The 24,955-nt window shown below is 31.4% G+C and overlaps 6 protein-coding genes and 1 pseudogene across 7 annotated transcripts, besides 2 other annotated features; 3 read left to right on the forward strand and 4 right to left on the reverse strand.

Annotated features, from left to right (window-relative positions):
* Positions 1 to 3,551: part of a mobile genetic element that runs on past the window's edge.
* TVAGG3_0423290 lies at positions 671 to 2,298 on the reverse strand (annotated as a pseudogene). The gene has a single exon. A coding segment is annotated over exon 1 (1,628 nt).
* Positions 3,552 to 5,220: 1,669 nt separating the features above from the next.
* Positions 5,221 to 6,180, forward strand: TVAGG3_0423300 (aldose 1-epimerase family; the record flags this gene model as incomplete). The annotated part of the gene is made up of 1 exon (XM_001301596.2): positions 5,226 to 6,119. The coding sequence occupies one exon, from the start codon at positions 5,226 to 5,228 to the stop codon at positions 6,117 to 6,119; it is 894 nt and encodes a 297-aa protein (XP_001301597.1).
* A 128-nt stretch (positions 6,181 to 6,308) lies between these two features.
* Positions 6,309 to 7,619, reverse strand: TVAGG3_0423310 (uncharacterized protein; the record flags this gene model as incomplete). Its single annotated transcript, XM_001301597.1, has 1 exon — positions 6,309 to 7,619. The coding sequence occupies one exon, from the start codon at positions 7,617 to 7,619 to the stop codon at positions 6,309 to 6,311; it is 1,311 nt and encodes a 436-aa protein (XP_001301598.1).
* A 641-nt stretch (positions 7,620 to 8,260) lies between these two features.
* TVAGG3_0423320 (uncharacterized protein) lies at positions 8,261 to 8,608 on the reverse strand (the record flags this gene model as incomplete). The annotated part of the gene is made up of 1 exon (XM_001301598.1): positions 8,261 to 8,608. One exon carries the CDS (start codon positions 8,606 to 8,608, stop codon positions 8,261 to 8,263), a length of 348 nt encoding a protein of 115 aa, XP_001301599.1.
* Positions 8,609 to 11,526: 2,918 nt separating this feature from the next.
* Positions 11,527 to 15,116, forward strand: TVAGG3_0423330 (E3 ubiquitin-protein ligase ubr1 family; the record flags this gene model as incomplete). Its single annotated transcript, XM_001301599.1, has 1 exon — positions 11,555 to 15,070. The coding sequence occupies one exon, from the start codon at positions 11,555 to 11,557 to the stop codon at positions 15,068 to 15,070; it is 3,516 nt and encodes a 1,171-aa protein (XP_001301600.1).
* A 1,728-nt stretch (positions 15,117 to 16,844) lies between these two features.
* Positions 16,845 to 24,955: part of a mobile genetic element that runs on past the window's edge.
* On the forward strand, positions 20,862 to 21,434 carry TVAGG3_0423350 (uncharacterized protein; the record flags this gene model as incomplete). The annotated part of the gene is made up of 1 exon (XM_051233494.1): positions 20,862 to 21,434. One exon carries the CDS (start codon positions 20,862 to 20,864, stop codon positions 21,432 to 21,434), a length of 573 nt encoding a protein of 190 aa, XP_051103224.1.
* TVAGG3_0423360 (uncharacterized protein) lies at positions 23,840 to 24,211 on the reverse strand (the record flags this gene model as incomplete). The annotated part of the gene is made up of 1 exon (XM_051233495.1): positions 23,840 to 24,211. One exon carries the CDS (start codon positions 24,209 to 24,211, stop codon positions 23,840 to 23,842), a length of 372 nt encoding a protein of 123 aa, XP_051103225.1.

Raw genomic sequence — 24,955 nt, forward strand, 5'->3', positions numbered from 1 at the left:
ACATGTTTTCAATACTAACATTTCATTTGGTACTGTCCATTTGAGTTTTCTTAAATATTCATCCTTCTCGATTCATCGCCTGCAAAGTAAGTTTTTATGACATTTTGTAAACTTCGTTTGCAAGGTCATGTACAATAGGTTCTCTTCCTTCTCCCTCCCTAACTTTCTTTCTAAACTCTTCACCAAATATACCATCTTTATGGTTCTGTGTAGTTCTTTGAGATAAATGTTTTAGAACGTCAGGTGTTATATTTCCATCAGCCATGTTCATTTATACTGGTCCAAAATATCTGCATCTTTCATATCTTTCAATGGCATTAAAGCCGCGCTGAAAATACCAGCTATATCTGGTTCACCATTGACTTCCAATTGCGTCTACAACTTCTTGGAATTGTGGTTGTAAGTTTATGACCACCTATCCGGGTTAGCTTTTATGACCCCATCTCATTGTAGTTCCATCGTCTGCAGAAACAAAAGTAGGTTTGTTTCCATCTTGGTTAGGTTCTGAATGAACTTTAAACAATGTTTCATTTCTATATGTTTTCTTGAAATTTAACCTTTTATTTTCACCGAGTTCATCCGAAGATTGAACGTTAAATGCTCGTAAGTAAAAAGGGTTGTTGTATTTGTGTACATTTTCTTTCAGTACTTCCATTCTATGCTGAATATTTTATCTGGTGTTGGAGTCTTTTGTATGTCGGCAAACATTTTTCGATATTCTTCTACTATGTCAGCCGAATCTTTCTTAGACTCTTGGAAATATTCCATATTCTCCGCATACTCTTGTTGAGGGTCAAGATTTTTCGGCTGTTCCAAATCTTCATCTAGTTTCTGTGAAGTTAGTTTTCCAAAGGAGGGGCTTGTTCGTTTCTTCAGGCTCTTCTAGCTGTTGTTGCTGAACTATTTCTTCCATGTCTGGTTGTATCTGAACTTCTTCCTGTGGAGTTTCTTGTACCTCATCTGCTGGCATTTCATATATTCCGAGACCGTTTTCAACAATTTCCCTATCTACGTCATCCGCATTCATAAGCTTTTGTTCTTTCGTTCCGTCTCTTTTTTTTACGCGTTTCATGACGAAAGTTGAATTGTCATTTAGCTCTGACATCAAATATCTCGGAGTAAATTCATCCATGTCATTTGATGATATGCTATTAAATCATATCCCTTAGCGAGCTTGTATTTTCCAGGTTTGAGATTATATCCGTTTTGGTGCTGAGCCATAAAGCTAAATAGGTTCGGGTCAGTATTTCCATCCTTGAACTTTCCAATAGCTTCTTTATATCTGTCACTAAAGTCAACAGTATCTGGGAAACCACACTCTTCTTTAAGCATTTTTAAGAATTCTTGGTTTCCTTGTTCTCTACTTCTTTTATGTCCTTGCTCTGTTTGTGGTTGTTGTTGTGCAGGGTTTTGAACTGTTGGTTGTTGTGCAGGGTTCTGAACTGTTGGTTGTTGTGTTGGTTGTGGAGGTGGTTGTTGTTGTGCAGGGTTTTGAACTGTTGGTTGTTGTGTTGGTTTTGGTGCATGCCTGTGTCTATGTCCATGTGACGATGTAAATGTTTTAGGTAGTCCTGGTGCAGGTGCTTCTCTTGGAGGGTTTGGTGGTATATAAATTCCACCAGCTGGCACATATGTTCCATCTGCAGCGTAATGTCCTACCTGACTTTTCGTTCTTAAGAAAGCATTTACTAGGTCTGTTTTGGTCTGTTGTAACTCTTTTTCTTGACTTTTCACAACAGTTGCTCTAACGGCGTCATAGGCACTTTGAACTGCCTGTCTCGTTGCTGCATCTGTTATTTTCGTCATATTTTGTGCTACTTCTCTTAACTCGTTGTCGAAACCTTCAGACTTCAGTTTCTTTCCAGATGAGAAGTCGTTCACTAGTTTCACCTTACTATGAAGAGCTTCGAAGGCGTTCTTAAAGTCAGCATTTGTTAAAGTTTCATTTGAACTATCTTCATCCGCTTGTATTTTTGTCCTTATTGACCCTATGAGTTGGGCTGCTTTAGCGTTGGCTTGGGCATCTAACCAGTCATTGTTAGCTTTTATATATTCTGCGCTTTTCATTGCCTTTTGCATAGCCGCGTCGTTATTTTTACTTTCTTGTGCTAAGTTTTCATACTGTACGGTTTGGTTTTGCAACTGTAAAAGTTTTTCTGCCTTTACATTTGCTTCAACTTCTTTTTTATACTCATCGCTATCCATATATGTCTTCAGGGCTTTTTGTTTTATCTCTTCATCTTTCAGTATTTTATATTGAGTAGTATGGTTTTTCAAATTTATAACATCTTGTTCCATTTTTGCTACTTCTGCTGCTTTTTCTGACACTTTTTTCGCATATTCCTCTGTACTTAGTTCTTTCAGTTGTTCTTCTTTCTTCTTTTTCTCTACGTTTAACTCATTGAGTTTCTTTGTGTGTCTGTCATATTCTAGTTTCTTTTCGTTTTCACTTATTTGCTTCTGTATGTCTATGTTTGACTTTTTGACATCTGTTATTTGATTTTTGAGTGAACTCAAATTCATTTGACTTTGAGGGTTATAGGCTGTTCCGTCTGCAGCTCCACCATAGCCTGCCATTTTCGCTAAAAGTGCCGCTCTTAAACCTCCACTCTGTGCACCAATGACTCGGTTTAAAAGCATAGGATTGCTTGACATTTGTTGCAACATAGTGGGGTCATTCAGCATTTGTTGTTGCAACTGTTGTTGTGGTGTCAGTTTTACTATTGGATGTTTCAATGCTCTCTTCCTCTTACGTATATTCTTACGTAGCTTACGTGGCATTTTAAGTGAAGTTAAAAAGCGGTTTTTGACAGATGTTTTATTGTGACTTCTTCGTAAAGACTTTGTTGAGATTTCTTCGTAAATGAGTGTAAATGACCCAAAAATATATTTTAGGTGAAGAGGTGAGATTTCACCTCTTTTTTCACCTCTTTTTTCACCCTCTTGAATTTTCATGAATTTCTTCGTAAAGACTTTGTTAAGACTTCTTCGTAAAGACTTTGTTGAGATTTCTTCGTAAATGAGTGTAAATGACCCAAAAATATATTTTAGGTGAAGAGGTGAGATTTCACCTCTTTTTTCACCTCTTTTTTCACCCTCTTGAATTTTCATGAATTTCTTCGTAAAGACTTTGTTAAGACTTCTTCATCTAATTTCTCATGAACTTTCTTGTCTATGTTTTGTTGAGATTTCTTCGTAAAGACTTTGTTGAGATTTCTTCGTAAATGACCCTAGTAGTATATTTTTGGTGTAAATTTCATGAAAATTCAAGAGGTGAAAAAAGAGGTGAAAAAAGAGGTGAAATCTCACCTCTTCACCTAAAATATATTTTTATTGAATTCTGTATAATATTCTGAGTAATATGACAGATGTTTATATAACACTTTCTCCGGTTTATAGGACCTCTCTCATATTCTATCTTGTCATATCAAAACTCATAGTCATGTTTGTCCTCTAAGACTTCATTTATACTAAACATCTTCAGGGCTAGAAGGCACGAAGTGCCTGGAAGCCCCACTACCTTTTTTTTTTTTTTTTTTTTTTTTTTTTTTTTTTTAGTGCATATTCGTAATATGTATAACTATTTTTTAAGAAAAGTTGTTGAAAGCAATAAAATTTTTTGTTCTTACACTAATATACTATGCATAACGTCTTCAGTAAGATTTCAAACTTTTGGTAGATATTTGATTACTATAGCTTTGAAAAGGTGAATTTGTGATATATTGAAAAATTTGAGGTACTCATTATCTCAATTGAAAAATTCTTAACGAATATCAGTGATTAGGAAGAGATATTTCGGTGTCTAATAATATTTAGAGAAATATCTCTGCGCAAGTATAAAAAATAAAAATTCGCTTAGAAACCAAATTTTGTTATTATTATGCATAAAATTAAGTAAATATGGCGCCGTTGGAGGACCAAAGTAAATTTTCCATGTTTTTCAATGAATATAAAGTTATCAAATTTTTTATCAAATTGAGAAAGAAATAAACCGAATATATTTATGAACATATAGTATTTTATGTCTACAAAAATATTATCTTCTTTTCCTCATTAAAACTTTTATTCAATTTTACAATTAAAGATCGCCAATTATTAATCTACTTAAATTATTCAAAATGAATATTTTATTGTCCAAAATAAACCGTCCAATTCAAATATATGCTATAAAAAATTGGATCCTTAAAAACCAAAATTGTTTGCCTTCATATGTAGAATAAAAATTTCGAAATAGCAATTCCAAATTGTCTTTTCTTACAAACGACCCACTGACACCAATTTGCCATGTTGTCCATCGAATTTTATTTGAAACAATTATGTTGGATTTCTGGAACCTTGTCAACTTCTAAGCATTATTCTTATCTAGCTCTCCGATTAACCTCACGAAACAATTCATTTTCCGAAATCAACTGATCCACTAATTTAAACTTGATTAATTATAATAGGGTAGAAATCTGATTTAGAATTTATGAAGACTCCAATCGAAATCAAATGTGATAATATTGAATTTCGCCTTACACTCTTGGAAATTGCCATCAATATCAAAACCAGATGTATTCATGCAAGTATGAAACAACAATCAGGAAATATCAAAATATGCGGTTGATTTTTTATATTTTCAGATTGTTTTGATATATTCAGTAATAGTTTTAAAAAAAATACAATTGCTTGTTTATATAAAAAATGAGTTTTGTCATTTCAAAGTTTAGTTCTCGAAATAATATCAAGAAATTGATCAAAAATACAAATGATATGTCTTTTAGTTAAAGATACTAGAAACTATGGCTTCCAAGCAGATGACAATCTAACAGTTACTATAGAATCAAAGTCTGTTAAAATATGAAATTGTCAGAATTAAATGTATCAAAGTTATTAGATTTTGTTACGTTTCTCTTAGTTCACCAATGTGAAATGAAAAGGATACATGCAAGAATCAGTATGGATTTTTTATATTCTATTGAACAATGTTCAATGAACTTAAATAAATTCTCTATGATCGCTAGTGTGGAGTTCTAGTATAGACACTCATTTTAATGATGTACTATTAGATCAGACAGAAATCTGAACTTTGAAAACTTTTCTCCAAATTAGAAATAATCTTGTCACTTTTCTTTTTGTAACAAATTTCATTTTATTAATAAGCAATAGAAACAATGATAAAACATACTGAATAATTTTCTCACAAAAATTGAAAGAGCTTCGGCTAAATACTACTGAAATAGCGAATGAGATCACTTCTTATGTACGAGCTTGCTAATGATGAACTCAAGGTTTCCATTGCCAAAAAGGGAGCCGAGTTATCAAGTATAATTGATAAGAAAACAGGCCGTGAATATGTTTGGACAGCAAATCCTCAATATTGGAACCGCCATGCCCCCATTCTTTTCCCATTAGTTGGAAGTGTATGGAATGGTGAATATCATGTAGATGGTGCTTTATACAAACTTGGCCAACACGGCTTTGCACGCGACCGCGAATTCGACTTCATCGGAATTGAAGGAAACAAGGCTTCATTCAAGCTCTCCAGCAATGATGAAACAAAGGCCTTATTCCCATTTGACTTCGTTTTGAAAGTTGTATACGAATTGAATGGAAAAGTCCTCAGAGTTCACTGGATTGTTGAAAACCCATCAGATAAGACACTCTACTTCCAAGTTGGTGGCCATCCAGGCTTCAATTATCCAGATTTCAAACCAGAAGATGAAATCCACGGCTATTTCAAGATGAACACTAACCATCTTAACTACAAACTCATCGGATCAAAGGGATGCCTTGATGTTGATCATTCCTACACATTCGACGCTGGCAATGACGGATACTACCCAATCAACCCACATTTATTTGATAAGGATGCCTTAGTTATTGAAAACAGCCAGGTTACATCAATCACCCTTTGCGATAAGGAGAAGAAACCATACATCACTATGAAATACGATGCTCCAGTCACAGGAATCTGGTCTCCAACAAACAAGAATGCTCCATTCGTCTGCATCGAGCCATGGTATGGTCGCTGCGATCGCGTTGAGTTCAAAGGTGATTACAGCCAAAAAGACTGGATCAACAAACTTGACGCACACAAGGTCTTTGAGACATCTTACACTATCGAAGTTGAATATTAAACTCTTTCATAAACATGCTATTTATATAAAAATAAAATTTAAAAAAAAAACTCAAATCAAAGCTTAAGAATCCGTATGATGACGTCATCTCGAAGTTGTTCGTTATCTTATCTCTTTTTATATCACTTTTTTTTTAAATAATTGAAATTTTTATTCGACAATTTATAGTGAAATATAAACAATTTAGTATTATTGTGGTGGTGGAGTTGGTCCAGCAAGATTTTCTTCAAATGGAGGCTGTTGTTGTGGTGGAGGAACACCGTAATAAGGACCTCCTTCTCCTGGAGGGTAGGGTTGTTGTGGAGGGTAAGCTTCTCCTGGAGGGTATGGTTGTTGAGGTGGCATCGCGTAGTTGAAGTCTGATCCTGGAGCATTTCGTTCTTCTTCTTCGATACGATGCAAGTAAGCGTCCAAAAACACAAATTTATCATGGTCGATGTGTTTAAGAGTGTCTGGAACTGGTTGATATGGAGTAAATTTGTAAGATTTAGAAATTGAAACTTTTCTTCTGGCGGTGACTTTCTGGTAGTGTGCAAGTATAAGGAAGATATATTCTGCGATCATAGCTAATCCTAAAACCCTAAGAATATTAAACAAAAATCTTCCAAATTTTGAACTCCAGAATTTAACATAAAGGCTTTTCTCTGCAAAGCAAATGTATTTGGGAACCTTGTGGATCATGGGCATCACTCTGTATTCGTTATTGTTGTACGCACGGGAGAAGCGACGTTTTAATTCTTCGATTTGACCGCCCATATATCCTTGGAATTCTTCATCGAATTCAATCTTTTGTTTGATTTTGAAAATAGAAATCTTGTGGCTTGTATCAATTTCAACTTGTTCTGGAATTTCCCATGAACCGTAATTTACGACCATATTTTGTTGAATTGGATTTGGAAAAACTAAAACATTCAATATTGGTGGATTATTTTCAATTTTGCTTAGCATCTTTGATATACGCTTTTCTTTAGTGAGACAATATCTGTACAAACTGCTGTAACAGCAACAACCATCTTTTTTAGTTCTGTACATTAACGCTCTTACTAAGCCTAAATGATAATATTCTCCAAAGATATCTGACACACCGATGCAAACATTTGAATTCAGTGTTACGATGATCGAAAAACCAAGTAAGGCAATTCCAGGAATTAAAATATTATGATCTCCAAAGGCTTCAGCAAAACCAAACGTCGCAAACGCCGAAAAACCCAATAAAGCAATACTAGTAATTAAAATTTCTATCCTGGAGCTTTTGTAGATGATATTGATTAAGCCAGTTGGAAATAATCCGATAATTATATTTTTGAATAAACTGAAAATCAAATACCAAACACGTGGATGAACTTTTCGAGACTTACATCTTGCAATAATGTAAAGAATAATGTTAACTACCCAAATACATCCCACGATACAAATAGGTCCGTAGGGAAAATCCCCAACAAAAGCATCCAGAGCACCATCAGTATTTCTGGGTTCTGGAGTATGGTAGTAATAAGACATTTTGAAAATTATAAACCTTTTATTTTTATTTGCAACGGTCTTGTTCTCAAAATTTGAGCCTATTTTTGATTGGATGTGATAAAATTCACGCCCGTAGTGACATGTTACTGTCATTTTGAAACAATCGTCAAATGCTGTAATATTAAATTGATTGAATCCACACACATATTAATAAAAATTATCTCCGAAATGATCTGTTCACTAAAGAAACTCAAAATTTATTTCACAAGTTCTGTTCACTAAAGAAACTCAAATTAATTAATAAAATAAGCAAGTCCTGACAAAAAGAGTAGACGATCAATTCTTCACTTAAAACCATATGATTTTATCAATTCAAATATTGATTCCGATTCATTAAGAATGAGCAATGAAATCACACCTGTGTAAGTGTTGATGTTACCTATGTGGTTCCAAGCCAAGCAACAAAAAAAAATATTAACATTCAAAAATCAATAAAAACTTTAGATTTTTGATAGAAAAAATTTAGAATACAAACAAAAAAGGATAAAGAAAGATGTAACAAAAAAAATCGAAAAAATAAAACAAATTTTGATCAAAATGCAAAGAGTTCTGATTATTATAAGCTGTATTTTCGTTCCCTATGTCGTTGAAAGTACATTATTGCAATTTAAACCTTTGATTCATTCGACATTTTGATCTGCAATTGTAGCAGCGACAACACCGCCTATAACATATTTAGGGCGTGGTAATTTTTGACGTTTTTGGAGTTGAGCTGGTGTACAATACGTTGGGTAAGGAGTATAAGGATTTGGTGGATATATGTCTGTATTTTCATATGGAATAAAGTTTTCTACGTTTGCTTTTAAAGGCTGGTTACTGTTTTCATTGGATGAATCCAAAATTTGATTTTTTGGAGATATATTTTCGTTAAAATTTGTGTTATTCTGTGAAGAATCGTTAATTTGGGCATTGTGAAATAAATTAAACTCAAAACCAATAATTCTGAAAAGGAGAAACCCTAGAAACATTCCTAAAATTTTCTCCGGTAGAAAATAATTTTTGTCACTTTTAGATCTTACAAAATATTGAAGCTGTTTTCCGACTTTTGGAATTAGGTATTTACACATAACCTACAGTTGAGCAAAGTTTATACGAAGAATTAAAAAGGTTATAGCTAGTAGTATTCAACCCTACCAAATATCGAATAGCATACTATCAAGATAATCAATGGTATTTTTTAGGAGATTTTGAAGTATAAGAATTTTACAAATCTCCATGGAGAAACTCCTCTTCGTTATGCAATGTTCTGTCATGATGATAATAGACCAGCACTTCTCATATTGCATAGTGTATCAGTCAATGAAATGAATAATAAAAGCTCTTTAACATGAAATGAGAAATGAAACTTAATGAAATAGTAGATATCCTCATATAAAATAGAGTAATAGTCATATACAGATCAAGATGTTTCTTTCTATATAGATATTTTTACCACATTATGAATGTTATATGAGAAATTTAATTTTTATGAAGTAAATTGTATATCATCAGAAAAAATGTTAAAAGATATGTACATAATTTGTGAAGGATAGTCTATTGGCTGAATCAATGAGCATATTTATTGTCAGAAATTAATAAAACAATTTGAAAATTCATGCAAAATGATTAATTTTTGATTAACTTATAAATTTTGTATAATTTGTAATCAAAGGCAGGTTACAAAAATTTCAAATAGGGTTGTACAAACTGGCACAATTTTGCGGGCCGCGTGCCAGGAGCTGGCACGCGGCCAAAATCAAAAAAGTGGCCAAAAATCGGGCCTCGTGGCGTGGAAAGGATGTCGCCCTTCGGGCTCCACCCTTTCCACGCCACGAGGCCTATGACCACAATTATATAATATGCTCATTATTATTTTTTCTTCTTTTCTCTTCTTTTTTTTTTTTTTTCTTTTCTTTCTTCTTTTTCCTTTTCCCTTCCTTTTTTTCTAGTTTTGGAAAGGAAAAAGTAAAAAATTTAATATTAATTTTATTACTATGAAAATATACTTTTTAGCTTATATTGTAAGCTGTGAGAGTTTTAAGTGATGGAAGATATAAATCAAATTTGAAATTCAACAAATCTTGTTATGATTAAGTTGAATATTGTACTCTAATTAAGAGTTTTCAGTTATGAACTCAGGTATTTATATATAAAAGTATAACTCAAGATAATAAAGAGGTTTCTAAAATGTAGATCTGAAAATCAAACTACCATGTTTGATATGATTAAGTTGAATAATGTTATTTTATTAAATGGTTCAAATCTGTGAAATCGGCAATTACAAATTAAAGGCGTAGTTCAAAAAATTAAAGAGATTTTTAAAATTTAATATCAGAATTAAACTAAAAAAAGGATTTTAGTTATTTCAGTAATTATCAGAAAAGGTTAAAAAGATAGGGTAAGTAATGAGACTTGAGTGAGATGTGAGAAATCAGATGTAAATAATTAGATATCTGATGAGTAAGGTCGGAGAGTTAAGATCTGATGAGTAAGGTAGTAATGAGAGTTAAGATCTGATGAGGTAGTAAGTAATGTAAGAGTTTAAGATCTGGTTAGTAAGGTAGTAATGAGAGTTAAGATTGGTTAGTAAGGTAGTAATGAGAGTTTAAGATCTGGTTAGTAGGATAGTAATGAGAGTTAAGATCTGGTTAGTAAGTAGTAATGAGAGTTAAGAGATCTGGTTAGTAAGGTAGTAATGAGAGTTAAGATCTGGTTAGTAAGGTAGTAATGAGAGTTAAGATCTGGTTAGTAAGGTAGTAATGAGAGTTAAGATCTGGTTAGTAAGGTAGTAATGAGAGTTAAGATCTGGTTAGTAAGGTAGTAATGAGAGTTAAGATCTGGTTAGTAAGGTAGTAATGAGAGTTAAGATCTGGTTAGTAAGGTAGTAATGAGAGTTAAGATCTGGTTAGTAAGGTAGTAATGAGAGTTAAGATCTGGTTAGTAAGGTAGTAATGAGAGTTAAGATCTGGTTAGTAAGGTAGTAATGAGAGATCTGCGGGCAGTAATGATACATCTATGAGTACATAACTAAAACCTGAGTTCTATGAGCGAAATCTGAGAGCTAAAAGCCGAGAGATCTAAGGTAAGTAATGAGAGAAGAGAATTTGAAATTTTACAAAATACGTTTACTCATACAAAATAATTCGCATTCTTTTATAACGAATCTCAATGCCAATTAATACATAAAACAGATTTTAGCAATCAATTGCAAGATTTAGAAAGATTTTATTTATAATCTCAGCCAAATTAACAAATATTTTATTGATTTCGTAAAAAATAGCAATAAAACATAAAAATATGACATTCTATTTTTCCAAAAAAATTTCAAAAATCATTTTTTAACATGAAATTTATATTTTTTAATTTTTTTTTAAATTTTGAATTTTTTTTTGGAATTTTCAACCATGTCAAAAGTCGGGATCTACAAATGTATTCTCTTTGACATAGGATAAAAACATCCTTTCTTATAATTTCATTGTAAAATAAAATTTTCTTAAATTTATTGAATCCAAACTCAACTTTGCAACATTTTATTATCATAAAAACTAAGAAACATCAGGTAAACTTCAATTTGGAGAGCTTAAAATCATATCTAAATTGAAAAATAAGGGGAAAAAAATTGTAAAAAAAAATCTCATTAGATGGGGCAAAAAGTGACTTTTTTAATGTGTTTTTTAAAAAAATCGTGCCAGCTGGCCAAAAAAGGTGTGCCAGCAGGCGTGCCAGTTTGTACAACCCTAATTTCAAAATATTTACTCAAATTCGGAAAATTAGGAATGAAATATAAATTTTTAAATCAATTTTCCATTAATAAAAAAATTTCGCAAATTTAATGTCACTTGATTTTAATCATTATTCATAAGCATTTCAAATTTTTCCAAACAATTTCAAAAATAATCAAGGACAAAAAAATCTGTATCAACTAAAAAAAAATTATGGAATTCGAAGAAGATTTTGATGATTTATATGAAGAAGATATGAATGAAGAAGAAGAAAAAGTAATACCATTCTCGATAGAACTCACTCCAATAATCGAAGATCTCGAAAAATCTTTAATGGGCGATAAATTTTCAAATTTTGATGATTTTTTAAAAGATTTAACTAGTCATGTACCGCATAGGTGCGACTTCTCTGTAAATTCAAAAAATGTCGTCGGATTTTGTTTGGATTGTCTTAAAAGAAGAGATTCATGTTTATGCTTAAAATGCTTTTTCAATGGTAACCACGAAGGCCACAGATGTGGTGTACAAATGCAATTGGGTGCATTTTGTGATTGCGGCAATTCAAAATTGTTTAATCCAGAATGTTTCTGTCCAGAGCACAAAGATGCCGATAACTTCGATCCAAATGTTCTGGATGAGAATGTTAGAACAAAGCTACAAGAAGGATTCGATCAACTACTTCAAAAATGCGATTTTGATTATCCGATGGATTTCGGCTTTTTATTCGAATGGATTAACAAGCTCTGCAAAGCTGGCAACCCAATTGTTCGACTTTTCAATCTCAGCTTCATCGCAAACGTAAAATTAACAGATTTCTTCAATATTTTGCTTAATTCGCCATCTTGGGCCGTATCTACTTACACGAACCTCTTTTCGATATTTATATACGACGACGTCTTTATTGATCACATTCTTCCAGTTTATCTCGAATTATTACCAAAATTTTTCATTAGTCAGTATTCCGAACCATGTCCAGGCTACCAGGAGATTATATCATCAAACTACATTATGGCTGACATTGATTCCTTCCGTTCTGTCATTTCCCATGGCGTATTTAACCCTAAAAACTTCGGAATCGAGTTTTACGATTTCATTTTCAAACTTTTCGGAAATTTAACTTACGATAAAGAAGCCGAACTTGGCCTCTTTTCATGGTTGTCCTTTTCTACCGATATTCCGAAATCTCTTTACGAAACAGAGAAATTAGCTGAAGATGCTGCAGATTTTACCTGTAAAGTTCTTGCTTCTTCGGTAAATATGCTACTTCATGGCCAAATTCATAAGGAATTCGGTGAAAAAGTTGATGATTTCGATTTATATCAAATTTGTAACAAAGATCTTTCAATTTTCTACGAAGAAATTGCAGAATCGATGAAGGGAGCCAGGAATCCCGTGGAAGCAATCACTGTTTTCTATAATGAACTTAAAAAATCCGAAATTTATTATCCGGAAGAGGTTTTATCGAAATCTCTGTTTGCGAATGACTTCACATTCACATCCGGAGTGTTCCCATTCGTTTTAATTGGTTTGTTCGTCAAAGAAAACGGAAGAAAAATTATTGATGAGTTCTGCTCTCAAAATAACGTCGAAAAACAGTTGTTTATCAAGAATATGACCTATCTACCGCTCAGATTGTTCACTGCGATCCGTGGTTACATAATGAAATTATTTGTCCGAAATGATAAAGGTGTTCATAACCTTTTGAAGCAATTAATATCTATGCCTGAACTCCTTATCATGAAATTCGGTGCTCTGCAAGCTTTATTTAGCTGTTCTGACGACAAAAACGATCTTGTCGAATTTATCGCGAAATCGTTTGGAATTTTCGATGAAGATAACGAAAATATCGGCTTAGCACGTTTCTACTTCCTTCAATTCATCATTAGCTTGACGACATGGAACGAATTTTACTCAAAAAACGTAATTGAGTGGCGAAACCTTTATCTTGGCGCGTATTTATCAGAGAATGATGTACCAACATCCGATCTCCGCTACATTTACCCAGATGAAGTCGATGTTGTCGCAGAAATTAAGAAATTGCAAGGAAAAGTAGAAATTGTTAGCAACAGAGGATTTGCAAGGTCCCATTTGGAAGACACACACATGGTCTCTCCGTACGCTCCTTACGAAAACTCTGGAACACTTTTCAGCTCAATTCAGTATTTTATCAACAAAAACAAGAACGAATTCATTCCATATCCACGCGTTAAGGATATGCCAGCGAGGGTATTGGATTTTGTAAATACGAAGTTCATCAACGCAGTCGTTTTCGATATTCTTTATTCAACTGTCCACAAACTGAATAACGTTCACCCGTCTTCGATCCATTTTGTTAATACGATCATTGGAGAGTATATCACTGAAAACGGAATTGATTTCCCTGAATCAGAAGGATTTTCTGCGGATAACCTCAAAGAACTTACTCAAAAAGCTCCGGAATCCCTTAAACAGATGATGAAGATGAATATCCAGTACAAGGGAACAACAGAGTCCATTATAAACCTATTGAAACAAGTAGAAACTCCATGTCAAAAAATTGTGAGTATGATTGGCGAAAATTCAAAGGCCTCTCAAAATTCTGACAACAAAGTTGATAAGGCGAAAGCAGCCGCAATGCGTGCAAAGATATTATCGCAGATGAAAACAGAACAAGCAAACTTTATCGATAACTTTTCGGACGACGATAGCGACGATAGCGACGGTTGTGAAGATGAAAAAGTCTGTGCTGTTTGCCAGCAATCGAATGACTTATGCTACATGTTATATGTGACACAATCATCTATCTTGAGATGGATCGGAGAAACAGAAGGAAAGATTTTTTACGGCTGCAGACACGCGATTCACAGAAAATGCGTTCCTGACGAACATAATGCGGTTTGCCCACTTGATAGGAAGATGTATAACAGACTACTACCAATATTGAAGATCCCTAATGACTGGTCATTCGAATATTCCCCAGTTTCCGAAGATGATACAAAAATTTCAGAAATTCTTCCATCATTAACGGCCAATAACATCAAGCAAGTAGAGATAAGACTCAGATCACCTGTAAAGATGTACGATTTGACTGATACAATCGAATTAAACAGAGCTGCTTTCTATTTCATGAGAGTTCATAAATTAACGGGTGGAAAGCCTGAAGACAAAGATGAATTCTTGGATTTCGTTAGCGCTTTGGCTAATTGCGATGAAAATCCGGCAGATAAAATTATTGATGTCGCCAAAATGATTAATAGTACCAATTTAACATTCTTCAGACGCGTGCTTGTATTTGACAACTTAATATTCGGTAGAAAGCACCAAATTTCCTTTGAAGAAGTCAATAAAATTTTTAATACTTCATTTACGAAAGAAGATGAGCCAAAACCATTCGAATTCAATTTACCAAACGAATACTTAAAGCTCTACGCACCGCCGAAGTTCAGTCCAGCTGATGTCTGCAAAGAAATGTGGTACAACGTTATTTCAGGCGAAGTTATTGAAAGAACTGATTTTCTGCGTTTCGGCCAGAGTATTTTCATTATTTTGACAGGTTCTGGTGCTTCTGCAACATTTTTGACGTTTTTCGGAGGATTTGGAAAAGTCGATCCTCCTCTTTACTACGCCGAGGACATGAAGACTGATAACATCGGTCTGGATTCAATGATCCCACTTTACTTGAACAAGGAAAAGGTTAACGCTTTGATTGATAATTTATTTACTGGTGTCTTTGAAACTACTTACGATTAAAAACTTATAGATTGTATTTTTAATTTTTATCATATTTAATCTTAAGATTAAACCTCCATGTGAACAAATTTTCAAAATTCTTTTTTATAAAGATATATCATTGATTTCATTTAATGAAAATATATTGGCAATGCACACCAGTCTATGTAGATGTATATTGGTATAGATTGTTTCCTCTTAAGCTCTTCGTATAGCAAGATAAAGATCCCTAAATCCGCTAAAAAATAACTTTGTTCGACGAGATGTGCAGTTATGGATATTTCTTCTTATATTAATTAAATAGGGAGATAGAAGTGCGTAAATAATGGAATTTTAATGAGGATAGAAATTTTTACTCCAAATGTTTAGTCTAAACCTTTATTAATTCGAATATTATAATGCTTAAATTCTATTCCATCAACAGCTTATATCTGCTGTTATTAGTTATATTACAATGAATACCAAATCATCCGGCAAAGCTAACTCAATAAATTTAATGTATTTCAATTTTCATCACTATAAATACTGCCATATGATCTTACACTATACGAAATAAGATTAACATTGCACAGTCATATGATCTTACACTATACGAAATAAGAATAACATTGCTATTTGGTATATAATTTCAAAATGTATCATAATTTTGAATAATTTCGTATAGTGTAAGATCGATTCTGTTGATTTTGAGAACATTTAGCTACAATAATCATCCTCAATATTATGAATTCTTTCATGAGAATTTAAAAAATTCTATATCCATCCATTTTAAAGTGCAAATAAAGTTTATTGTATAATGAGTAAATTTGATTTCCAATAAACTTTATATATAAAAAAGAATTCAAAAAAATATGCAATTTTTTAGGAACAATAAGAACATATGAGCATTATAACACGCCTATTTAATTTTGGATTGACTGCGAAATTTGAACCTTCTAGGCTCAAATTTCGCAGAAAAGTAGTATATGTGGAAGGGTTTAGTGACTTTTTTTGTTACATCTATATATAGACGATGCATTAAAATATATTTATTTATAAATCATTAAAAAATTAACATTAATTTTAAAATAATTTATTTTTTTATCTTTTATAAAAGAAGCTATATATAGATGATGTCAGATATTCCGCGATTAATTAAACATTGTTTAAATCCTGAATGGGTTAAACTTCAATTTAAAAATGAAGATTGTGAATTATTAAATGAATATGAAAGCCAAAATAAGCTAATGAGGTATAAATATAATGATAAAGAATATTTAATTTCATGGAATCAATGGAGTCATAATCAAAGACCTCATAAACGAGAAGAAGAAATTGAAAATAATGAAATGGAAATCATTGATGACATTAAAGAGGATGGAATTCCTAAATTTTGTAGAAAAACCTTTAGAACTAAGTTAGGAGCATATAAACGTAGAGTATTAAATCCTGAATACATAAAACATTTATTTAAAAAGGAAGACTGTGAATTATTAAACGTTAATGAATATGAAAATGCTAAATCAAAATTGAAATATAAATATATTGGAAGTGATGAAAGGTGTAAAGATAAAGATAAAGTTTATTCAGTTTCATATAATAACTGGCACACGTTAGGGATAAGAAAACATTTAGGAGATTATGGTAAAAGTTCTGAATTCTTTAAATCTAGTATGTACGAGAGAGTAAAAGAAATTAGAAATAATTATTTTCATGAATGAAAAATAAATTTTAAAAATTCATGTCTTACATTTTTTGAATAATTTATTTTTTTATTTAATGATAAATGAGTGTCACAACTAACAATGTTAAAAAAATGGGATTCACAAATGAGGAAATAAAGGATATATTAGAGGAGGCGGGTTATGAAGTTGATAAATATTATTTAAGAAATTGTAAAAAATTCGCAGAGTTTTTAAATGAGTTTGATTATGATGGAAAAATGAATAAAGATGATGTTATAAATTTCTTATATCCCACATCTGAAGAAGAAAAACCTAAAGAACCTGATGTTTTCCCTGAATATTATGAAGAACGGATTAAAGATGATGAATATGATGAAATTGAAAGACTGGAAAAAATAAGAGATGAAATAGATGAAAAAATTAAGGAATTAAGAGAAGTTGAAAAATATAATGAGAATGAAGTAGAGGGTTTAATGAATATCCCAGCTTCAGAATCAGAAGTTCAGAAATCTCATGAAGAAAGATATAAAAATTACTTTTTGGAATCTACTAAAAATTTATTAGATGGTGATATTGACGAAACACTTTCAGAAGAAGGCACAAAATTTATTCATAAACATAAGCTTCAGTTTATTGACGATGAAGAATACCCTGTATATTACTTTCACCTCCTCTTGATTCTGAAAAATTCAAAAAAGCATTGAAAAATGTAACATATGCAACAAATACGATTAAGAAAGAAGACCATGATATTTACACAAATTATTATTTAAATAAATGCACGGGTGTTGATAAAGTTTTTGATTGTTAGATAAAATATCAAAAGAAACAATTGGTACATATAAAATTTTATGTGATTGTGGTTTCATTATTGAAGATACCAATAATGTTTCATATGAAAGAACAGCACCGAAGGAAGACGAAGTGGAAAGGTCTATACCATTCGTTATTAAGAACATAAAAGATATGAAAACTTATAAGCATTATATTTATTCATTTATTTCAGAAAAAATGGAAGCAACCCATAAAACATCATCTCATCATTTTATAGCTATTCATACATTCCTTTTCAAAGTTGTGAAATTAAATAAGACAGGAATTAGATTTAATGTATCAGGGTACGCATTCTTGAGTAAATTAAAATGTATTCGTCACGTCGCAGATGATAAAAATTTATGTGTTCTTAATTCATTTTATGGACTTTAGCCCTGGACTTTAAAAAAAATAAACTTTATTTTTATTTATTTTTTAATTTTTATTCTTACATAAATGAACAAAAATGGAACAGCTAAAATGAATGATAATCAAATAAGAGCCGAAGGTAGAAGGTTATTTAAACGCTTCTATAACATTCCTGATGGTGTTAATCCTAAAACTCGTAGAAGTTATTTAAACGAAGCAATAGATGCATATGAAGGGTTTGACATTTCATCAGAAAGTGAGAGGTTAGCAAGAATGTTAAACGTTAATATTGATTTTTATTATTGTGACCCTCAACCAGAAGACGTAGACATTAACAAGGTAGACTTTCCATTAGTGGATTCAATAATGATAGATCCAGAATTTGAAACAGTAAATATTTTATTAACACAGAGTCCATGTGGAAAACTTCACGCTGATAGAATAACAGACATTGAAGCACTCACAGGATATAAAGTTTGCCCCTTTTGCAAAGAAGAAGTATATTCTATCCGTGATGATCCAGAAAGGAAAAACCAAAGAAGATTTTTAAAACATTGTGAGAAATGTAAAGAAAATAATGGAAGATTAATTCAAGACGTTCAATTGCAAAACACACAACAACCATATGCACCACATATCACGAAACAGAAGATATATCAATGGCTATTAGCACATAATTTGCAGGAATATTATAAACCAACAAGATATTATATTACTTTTGACTTCGAAACATTAGAGACTAAAGAAGAACTTCAACTTTCTGAATGTGCAACTTTGAATGCTTACTTAAAACCATTATATGGTATCATCAACTGTCAAAATAAAGCCGCAAAGCGGCGAGGTCGTAGACCGAGATAAAACATTTACGAGGAATTTTTGCTTAACTTCAAGTGATTCTTTTATTTCTGATTGGATTGAATTTTTATTTTTGTTCATTAGTTGCTAAATCAATATATGAACAATATGAAGAATTAATGAAGTCACAAACATTAAATGAAAAAAGAAGGAAGTATTTAAAGAACTTCTAGATGAGAATTCAATAAAGTGAATATCATAGGTTTTAATTCGGAAAGTTGATTTAAATTTAATTCTGTGATTTAAACACTGCAAAATGGAAAATAAATTGCTGGGTTCATCTTCAATTTAAGCAAATCATTGTAAAGAAAACAAACGTTCCATATGAATTGAGATTTATTGACATCAGAAATTATATAGCGGGTGGGACATTAGACCAATTCACTCGAGATTTCGGAAACAATAAATCACGTGTTAAATCCTTTTTCCCTTATCAATTCATCACGTGGGAAAATTACGAAGAAGAATTATAATAAAGAGGAACCATTCACGAAAGATTCATTTTATTCAGCATTAACTCAAGAAACTATATCAGATAGTGATTATCAAATATATCTCAATGATGCTAAAAATTTTAAGAATAGATTAGAATATTTTATTCATTATTGCAATAAAGATGTTGAAATTATGATTGACCCAATTGATAAAATTATTGAAGAAACATTTGTTTATAAAATTGACATGCTTCATAATCTTTCTTTATCATCGAATGCATCAATGATTCGTTACGCTTTAGCATATAAAGACTTTAATCCTAACGAAAAATATCCAGAAGAAGAAAATGTGGAATCAAGTTTTGAATTAACGAAAAAGTATTGGAAATATAAAATTGAATCATATAAGAAACAAGATGAAAAAGCAGAAAGAGATACTAAAAATAATGTTTCAATGGATGATTTTCAATACTATCACGATTTAATCCTTTCATCTAAATGCAAATGTGTGGTAAAGCGTTTACATATGCAAATAACCAACATTAGATAGAATCGATAATGAAAAACCACATACCAAAGAAAATTGTCAGTTAATGTGTTGTTATTGCAATGTCGTAAAATCAAATAAAGATGAGGATGTTCAACGTTTAAGAATCAATTTAAGAAATTATACATTAAAAAATAATTTACCAATGACTTTAGATTCAGTTGAAGCTTATCACATTCTCCGTAATGGAATTACTGGTGGTCTATCAAATGTTCAACATCGTGTTAATCTTAAAGGAATCACGCACATTAATAAACTTTCATATAATCCAGAAACTAAAACTGTATCAAATGAGGACACCACCAACATTATGACTCATTTGTTGGAGTTGACTTTAATTCATTTATTCCTTCATCATTTTCATCTAATCCTCATGATTTCATTCAATATACTGACCATAAAATGTATATGCCGGGAAGATTGAATGGTGTATCATTTGTGATACAGCAACAAAGAAAGCAAAGCACTGGGAATTATTAGAAAGAAAATAACTTATCGTGGCTGAAGTAAAGGGTCACATTGATGAAAACATACATTAATGATTACATAAACTTTTACCGATAATAAGAAACTTAGATTATCACAGATGAAAAAACAATTGGCAGTTTTATGTATAATTACATGAAATCAAACAATCTACCAGTTGACCAGAAACAGAGAAATTAACTCAGTTAGCATCAACACACAACCAATATCAACCATTTTCTTCTTATTATCTTTGGTATCTAATAGACAGATTTCATTTTATCATTGATGACATTCAATCAATTTTAACATTTACGAAAAATACTTGTTTTAATGAATTTGCGAACGAATTTATGAACGAAAGACAAAAGGCTGAATTAGAAGGAAATAAAGGAAAAAGTTTATTTTGCAAGATTTCACTTAATGGATCATATGGTTACGATGCAATGAATACACAAAATTACGCAAAGACTAAAATAATGAATGCACAGAAGGCACGCGTTGCATGTATGTCAAATAAGTTTAAAAACATAAGAGAAATAGGTGAAGATACGTATCAAGTGATGCTTAAAGATAGATTTTATAGATGTGATACATGTTTACAAGAGGCATTCTTCACTTTAGATAATGCTAAATACTGGTATTTGGTTTTCATTTATGATTTTATGTATAAATGCATGGATGTTAATCGTTTTCATTTCATTGAAGGTGATACTGATTCATCTTATTGGGCTATTGCTGGCGATCCAAGTCTTCCTAACACTCAAGCATTTCAAGCAATTGTAACCGATAAACAATTTTATGATAAAAACATTTACAAATTCGCACCTTTTGATTTCTTCTGTTTTGATGAGAAATTTAAACCTAAATTAAAGAATAAAGCTGAAGAAAAAGCACATGAGAAGAAGTTATTGGGTTTAGCAATTGAGAAACAAGGTGATAACATGGTTGCTTTATGCCCTAAGTGTTATACTTCATTCAACGGTTCAATTGATGGAAGTGATTTTAAAAAGATTGCACAAAAAATGAAAGGTGTTAGTTTACGACAAAATAAACAATTAACACCTAAAAATTATTTGGATATAATAAATGATAAAGTGATATTTGATGGTCAGAATATTAATTTACAACTTAAAAACGGGTCAATGACTCGCTTAACAATTGGTAAGACTGCATTAACAGGAGCACACACTAAGGCTGTATGTTGTGAAAATGGATGTTGTATGCCATTTATTTAATGAAATGCCACAGAAGAGACAAAAGGAACCGTTAATAATGGTTTTGTACTATGATTCAAAGAGGTGGGCACCCTTAAAACATTTATTTTATTTTTATATAAATGGATAACACAGATTTAAAAATTTTAATTGATGATTTAGTATTTAATCAAAATTTTCTTGATTATTATGATTTAAAAGCATATCTCCAAAAATATAATAAAAATATAACGGGTGATGATATGGATTATTATTATTCGTATTATAAAAATGAAATTTTGAAATATCATGATAAAATAATTTCTGAAATTAAAGACAAAATTAAAAATAATGAATATACAAAGGGAAAAACTAAATCACAGCTTAAACAGTTGAAAGATTTCAAAAATAAAGTATTAACAGAAGAAGATATTGATGAATTATATAAATTATATAATCCCGAGCCGCAAAAGCCAAAGGAACAAAAACAAATGGTACAAAACACCCAGGTCCTTCAGACCATAAATGATGCACAAGCTTTAATTTATGATTCATTAGTTAAACCATATTCAGCCCGACTTTTAAATGAAGATCAACTTTTGGAATTCATCCTTCAACATAAACTCGAAGCGGGAAAGTATATCAAACCTTTATATACAGCATATTTAAAACAAATGAATAGAATACATCCAGAATTAATGAAGGGGAATGAAATCCAAAATCAAAGCAGATAAAATTAAACCACTTACAACACCAAAACCTCCAAACAGTAGTACCTCCTCCTTCAGTTAATCCTTCATCATTCACTTTATTATATCCATTTCAAACATTAAAGAAGCAAAAAGATTTTAAAAAGGATTTCAAGATATTAAATAAACCAATTGACCCAAAAATTCAACCGTTAAAGGAAAAATTTAGTCGCCCTTCATTTGCACTATATCCATATTCATACGAAATCGATCATCTGGAATATTCAAAAGGAAACGTTACTTATTTATTTGCCATTAACATTAACACTAGATATTTATATTGCATTCCGGTGAAAGGGAAAACAGAACAGGAAACAAGAAGAGCTATACAATACTTACTAGATCATGAAAGAGTAGATAATATAAGGGGTGATGGTGATAAAGGATTTCAGGCAGCTATGGCTCATTATTTCCCACAAATTAATTTTTACTTTTCATCCTCTCCATATACGTTTCATAATAAAATAGTTGATGGTAATGAGAACTCTTAGAGATGCGTTAGGGGTTAACGGTCAGATATACTGGGATGGAAATCATGACTCCATCATACAGCAGTTAGTATATTATTACAATAATACATGGCATAGAACTATAAACATGAAACCAGTGGAAATGAAAAATGATATTTCAAAAGAATGGGAATATATTAGAAAGCAAATGGAAAGGTTAAATGATGTTAAACGTGAACAAATTAATTCGGGGCTCATGAATTTTAAACAAGGAAATAAAGTTTTAATTCATCTCGATTATGGAAAAACTGATAAATCAATGACAAAAAGAAGACGAAGATTTGACACAATAGCTGAATTTGTTAGATATATTAACGGCAATGCATTAGTTGAAGTTAACAATAAATTAATAGAAATTCCGATTTATTTTATTACTCCATTATATTTAAATAATATTTAATTTTTTTATTTCGTAAGAAATGAGTGACAACAAAGCAGTCAAGAGTCCAGACAATGAATATAAAAAGAAACTAAACAGAATTAAATCAAAAATATGCTATTACAAAAAGAAGTCGCAATGGTGGGGTTGAAAACGATAAAGAAATAATCGAAAAATTAGAAACTTATCGTTCAATCATTAAACTGAGTGAAGCAAAAATAAAAGAATTTAATAGAATAAATAAATTGATTGGAAGAGATGAATTTAATAAAGATGAATTTTTAAACTCAATCCAAATTTAATTTTTATTCCTCTTTGACAACATCTCTCTTTCCATCATTACTGCATAACCACATTTTCTCAATTTTAGTGGTTTGTTATTTTTAACATGTTCTTGCATCATTTTTATCATTTCCTCCCTTGTTATGATTCGTGGTAAATTTTGAGCTTGTGGGGTATTCATTTATGATAAAAATAAAAATTTGTTATCACTTATTTTATCGTTAATGTTTTTAGGTTATTCAATAATTAATTATTTTTGAAGAACTGAAGGTGTCACTATGTCACCATGTGTCACTCGGTTATTTAACTTCTCTGAAAAAATGAGACAACATGACATTTTGACAACACAGCAGGATTAATGAGGAAGGCATTTATGAATTATTTTTGAAGAACTGAAGGTGTCACTATGTCACCATGTGTCACTCGGTTATTTAACTTCTCTGAAAAAATGAGACAACATGACATTTTGACAACACAGCAGGATTAATGCAAAAATAAATTCAAATCATACTTTATAAAGCTAGACCTTCAGGTCTCGCCGCTTAGCGGCTCATTTACAGGTATTTCATCGTCAGTAAATGAATCCTCATTATCGTTTGGTTCAACCTGTTTATATAATCCTTTCATTTCTTCTTTCAAAACATAACACCATGTTTGTTTACCATCTATTCTTCTCTGTTTCTTATCACATTTATCTTTAATGCTCATTTGAAAGTTTTTGTCTTTCATGTCTGATGGTTTGCAGAATAGAGCATTTTTACATGTCATACCTGCACACAATTCATCATAATGTGTATTTATCCATACATCTAAAGGATTTGTTGATAATTCAATTAAATCTTGTTTGGCTTCAGTCATCGGTATGATTCGTACATTAAATGATGAAAGGTCATATTGCATAAAATATGTTAAAAGGTTATCATAAAATTCCTTTGTGCATGAATCCATTAAATTCTTGAAGTAATCAAATTGACCCTTAAATTTACCATTAACCCTTAAAACTACGTATCTTCTGTCTCCAACTTCAATTTTGACAGGGTAGACGTTGTTAGTTACGAAAATGAAGTTTGCAACGTTCTGTGCTGTTCTTCTGGGTTGATTCTTTTCATTAATTCTAATCTCATTATCCGTTATAATTGATTTCAAAGCGTTGAAGTTTGCGAGTCTATCTTCACCTACATTCTTGAGTTCATTAAGTACAAGAAACATTTTATTCTCAACTACTGAATTGAAATTACCCGTTAGCTCACCTATTTCGGTAATGTTTTTGCATGAATAACCAGCGAGAAGTTCAGAAATAATGTCTGTAAATCTGTTTTTACCTGTTCCCTGAAGTCCTTTCAAAATAATTGCTGTTTCATTCTTGATTCCAGGATGTTGAATCATTGATGCAATCCAGCCGAGAAGGTATTTATACACTTCATCGTTATTATCACAAATGGCTTCTTTAATGAAATTCATAAACATCTCAATTTTTGAGTAATCAGGCTTTTCAAGAATGTTGTATTTATAACCATGAAACGTTGAGAAAACATCTGGAGAATCAGATTTAAAGCAAACACCCTTAACGGTTAATGAAGACAATTGATTTAGTAGTACATCCCATGCTGTTATGGTTTTACCTTCTTCTTTAAATAATTTAAT

The sequence above is a fragment of the Trichomonas vaginalis genome, chromosome V, assembly GCF_026262505.1.
Source record: "Trichomonas vaginalis G3 chromosome V, whole genome shotgun sequence".
Lineage (NCBI taxonomy): Eukaryota > Parabasalia > Trichomonadida > Trichomonadidae > Trichomonas > Trichomonas vaginalis.